This window comes from Atta colombica, unplaced genomic scaffold (assembly GCF_001594045.1).
Source record: "Atta colombica isolate Treedump-2 unplaced genomic scaffold, Acol1.0 scaffold189, whole genome shotgun sequence".
Taxonomy (NCBI): domain Eukaryota; kingdom Metazoa; phylum Arthropoda; class Insecta; order Hymenoptera; family Formicidae; genus Atta; species Atta colombica.
In genome coordinates this window covers 3,208,790-3,213,136 of record NW_017259281.1, presented here as the reverse complement: position 1 = coordinate 3,213,136, position 4,347 = coordinate 3,208,790, and the positions used below count along the sequence as shown (strand labels likewise).

At 41.4% G+C, this 4,347-nt stretch overlaps 1 protein-coding gene across 1 annotated transcript; it reads right to left on the bottom strand.

The window, feature by feature from the left end:
* Positions 1-42: 42 nt before the first annotated feature.
* LOC108686711 (ras-related protein Rap-2a) lies at positions 43-1,222 on the bottom strand. The gene has a single exon (XM_018192147.1). The coding sequence runs from the start codon at positions 1,049-1,051 to the stop codon at positions 506-508; it is 546 nt and encodes a 181-aa protein (XP_018047636.1). The 5' UTR covers positions 1,052-1,222; the 3' UTR covers positions 43-505.
* Between the last annotated feature and the right edge of the window lie 3,125 nt (positions 1,223-4,347).

Below are 4,347 nucleotides of genomic sequence, written 5' to 3'. Positions count from 1 at the left end.
TATATATATATATATGTGTGTATATATATTACAATAATATTACATACATAATATTATTCGCATATAATAAAATATCTGTGTTTAACAGCCGTCTCTCGCCGGACGGTCTTTCGAAAGTTAGAAAAGAAGAGAACCATAGTTTCCATTTTGGAAAATTCATACAGCGTCCGATATAAGTTAGCCTTGACAGATGCACGGCACATCTCAAGGTCGATAGGACATCCAAAAGATGGTTCTTCGAAAGGAGATCCTTCAGGACGACGTAACACATTGACGAGAGCTCTGCCCATAAGCCACTGTACACTGTATCATCTTTCCTTAGCATGTTCCTCAGCAGGCCAGGTAAGAGATGCAAAAAGAATCCCTTTAGCAGAACGGCGAAAAACCATATCGTCGAGTTAACGTCGACGAGCTCTTTTCCCGAAGCACTGTACACACTGTATACTTCCATCACCTTAGTTCGGTCCGCGGGTAAATCCGGGCGAACGTCGATTTTGATTAAGTATTAGAGGACGCTGCAACAGCAATAGGTCTTCTTCTCCTTCTCAGGACTGAAGTTCATCTCGCGCACAATCTCGGCGAACATCTCATTGACGTTGGTACGATTCTTGGCGCTTGCCTCGACAAACGGACAGCCCCAGAGTTGCGCGAGCTGGTGGCCTTCCTCAGTGCCGACCTCCCGTTGATGCTCCAGGTCGAGCTTGTTCGCCACAAGTAGCACCGGCACGCGTTCCGTACCCTTGACACGCGTGATGAGCTCCTTCATCGCCTTGATATCCTGAAAGGTTTGATGATTCGTCAAGCTATACACCACGACGAAACCTTGACCGTTCTTGATGTACAAATCGCGCATCGACGCGAACTGCTCGGTGCCGGCAGTGTCAAGGATCTCGAGGACACATGGCGAGTTGTCCACCTCGATCTCTTTGCGATAGAAATCCTCGATTGTTGGATCGTACTTCTCCATGAAGCAACCGGATACGAATTGGACGGTGAGTGCGCTCTTGCCCACCCCGCCCGAGCCGAGGACCACCACCTTGAACTCGCGCATCTCGCCGTCGTCGTCGTCGCCGTCGGCTCCTCCGCGCCTCCTTCCGCGACGTCGCCACCACCACCTCCTAGACGTGTCCAGGACCGCGCCGGGGTGTGGAAAGCCGTTTCACTCGAAGAGAAAGAGAGAGAAAGAGAGAGAGAGAGAGAGAGAGAGAGAGAGAGAGAACAAGAGAGAGAAGGAGAGAGAACGGAGTAGAGGAACGGAGAGAGCGCGAGAGAGACAGATAGACGGAGCAAGATTGTCGCACCTTCTCTCACGAGTATATACACTTCACTTCCACTGGCTATCAGCTAGGCTATGGACACGAGGTTCCTCTTAGCTCTCGTCCTCGTCTTCGCCTCGTCGCGACGGCAATCCGCGCCCGTCCTCCTCCTCCCGGTCGCGAACAAAGGCATCGACGAAACTGGCCGTAGTCTGGCTGGCGGACGAGACGAGAAAGAAAGAGAGAGAAAGATAGACGGATCACGCGAAACGAGAATCGACCTGCGCCGTCTCGTAGTTAGGCTGCCTGGATATTACGGCGACTACACGGCTACGCCAGGACATGACGATACAGGCCGTCTCTCCGTCCGCACGTTCTATACGCAGGCACGTATACGACGACACAGCTCTCATCCGTGCCTGCCTGCTTGCGCTCGCCTGTCGTCTACCTCCTCTTCCTGCCTACACCCCTTCCCCCTCGAACCCCGCTACACCGACTGCTCAGCCGCGATCTGACGTGCGCGACGCCGCCATCTTATTGTCGCCGTCAGGCTTTTCTTCGAATGAACGTCACGTCGTCGCGCAGATCATCGACTGTTCGCGTACTCTAGATGTCGTAGGCCTCGAAAACACGCTACGTATTCACGGAAAGCCCGTATATTGCCTATATGTATTTGCAACCGTTGATTGTGCACCGGAGACGAATGACGTAGCGCTCTGTTCTATTAAATTAAGAGACTACTTTGATTCTCGTTTCGTGCAGTAAATTTGAATTAACAATTCCTTTGGCACGATTTTATTGAGATTTAAATAAATTTGGAGTGTTTACAGACTGCAACCGAATTCCGATTTAACTTAATCGGTGATTAATTCAACTTTTACTCGATGATTGCTTGTAAATTTCTAATCTGATATCTTTCTTTTCGTGTGTCGGACAAAAATTAATAATTTTGTAAATATTAATAATAAAATAGCGACAAGTTATATTTAGGCATTGCACGCAATGGAAGAAATATCAGGAATAAATGCCAGACTTAAAAAATTAGAAAATGAATGTATAGAAATTTATAACTTACAATGGATAAATAAGATACAAGATAAATATTACGTTTAATTTTTATTCCTAATTTTTTTATTTTATTTATTACTAATATTATTTATTATATAATAAATATTAATTTATTAATATTTACTCTGGTTTTTAATATTATTTCCATTGTTCCATACAGCATACATTTTATCTGATAAGAATGTACGTCCTTAGAACGTCTGTAGGACATCTCTAAAAGATTTATGTACGGTATAAATCTTTCTTACTCCATAAGTTAAATTAATAATAAATTCACTTGCATTACTAGATTAGATAGTTCATATTAAAAATTGTTACATGTGAAATTAACAAAGTTAAATACAAATCATATAAATACTTAAAACAATTAAATTCAATAATGCTATTATTGTCATGTTATTTAGCAAAATATACACGTATTATTTCATTGTGAAAGTCTATAAATAAACAAGCTAACATTTTTAACGTCGTTTTAATGTCAACCCAGTAAATGAGAATGAAGAATGCGTGCTTTAAATGAAAAAATCTTTTTTGTATTCGATTGAATTAAAAAACTATATTTTCTATCTAAAATTTTCAATTAAGCAGTAATTATGATCCACTTTTAAGAACTGAACTTATTTTTGGATTGAAAGCATAGAAAATGTGCTTCTTATTCATGCAATTCCTATAAATGAATAAAAAGATATTAGGCATTGAAGTGGATTCAGATTTTCAGAGGTATTCGCGAACGTTGAAATGAATCTTTTTTAATTCATTTTAATTGATTTTTATTGGAAAATAATATTAAGGACATCATTTTGATGTCAAAACGACAAATAATATCAACTTGTTTACATGGAGTTTATTATATATGTTATGCCACTAAGATATTTTTATGTCAAGCAATCTTTGATGTGAACTAATTCAATATAGTGCGACTGATCGAATTCATCATGAAATTAATCGAACTTTGGCCGCAGTCATATCGCATTCGAAGAAAAATCCCGTGATTTCCTTCCTTTTTTGCAGTGTCGCGATTCAAACGTATCAATAAAAAAATGATGTATAAATGACGAGTTAAAAATAATCATTGGTAGCCGGACTGTAATTATACCTTCCAGTACCCGTTTCAAATTGCTTTAAGCAAAAAATATCTCGCTTCATAATAATCGACGGTAAATAATCATGACGGAGTGAAGTTATGCGCGGTTCACTCCGTGGATGTGGCAGAAAATCGCCGACTTCAAGATGCGTTTTCAAACGGATCGCATGTCGATTGGCCACTCCGAGTTCGGGCCAATCGCGTGCCATCATGGTGATCGGCTCGAGAAACACCTGTTCCTTTCGATTCCTTGTACTACCCTGTACTTTCCGCACTCATGATTTTGCCTTCTTTTTGCTTCGAATCATAAAAACAGCGTTGAACAGACAGATATATAACTCTGAAATTTATTTCAGTTACGACTTCCATACTCTCAGCCTTCATCTTCACTAGACGCGGAAATAATAATAATAATATTCGGGTATCTAAATTTCTGTAAAAAGAGAACAGAAGAAATAAACTCGCTCATCTTATAGCATTGATGGCGAGGGGAGAAGGGAGGGAAACGATCAGCCGTGAGCCGAGAACAGAGAAGCTTCCCTTCGTCCACCGGATGCGAATGTCACTCTCTCATATCAGAGACAACGCTATCCACGACCTTGCCGAGGAACAGCCGAAGAGGAGTGAGTTGCATCTCTCATAGCATTCGTGTTGTAGAGTACGATACTTATTACATACTAGTATGCGTATATATACGCGTATGTCCGGCGCCGCTCACACGTATACATGGTTACTCGTGACATCGTAAATTCACTAAGGTTATACCGCGCACAAACGGTACATCCACGGTACACTGACTCTAAAAAAACAAATTAAAAACTTTAAGATATACTCTCGTTGACAAGGAACGAGCGGCAGAGTAAGAATGATCGTGATCGCACCGAGTATAACTATTTATTCTTCTATAAATTATGAATTTTAATTTATATCCATTGTAGG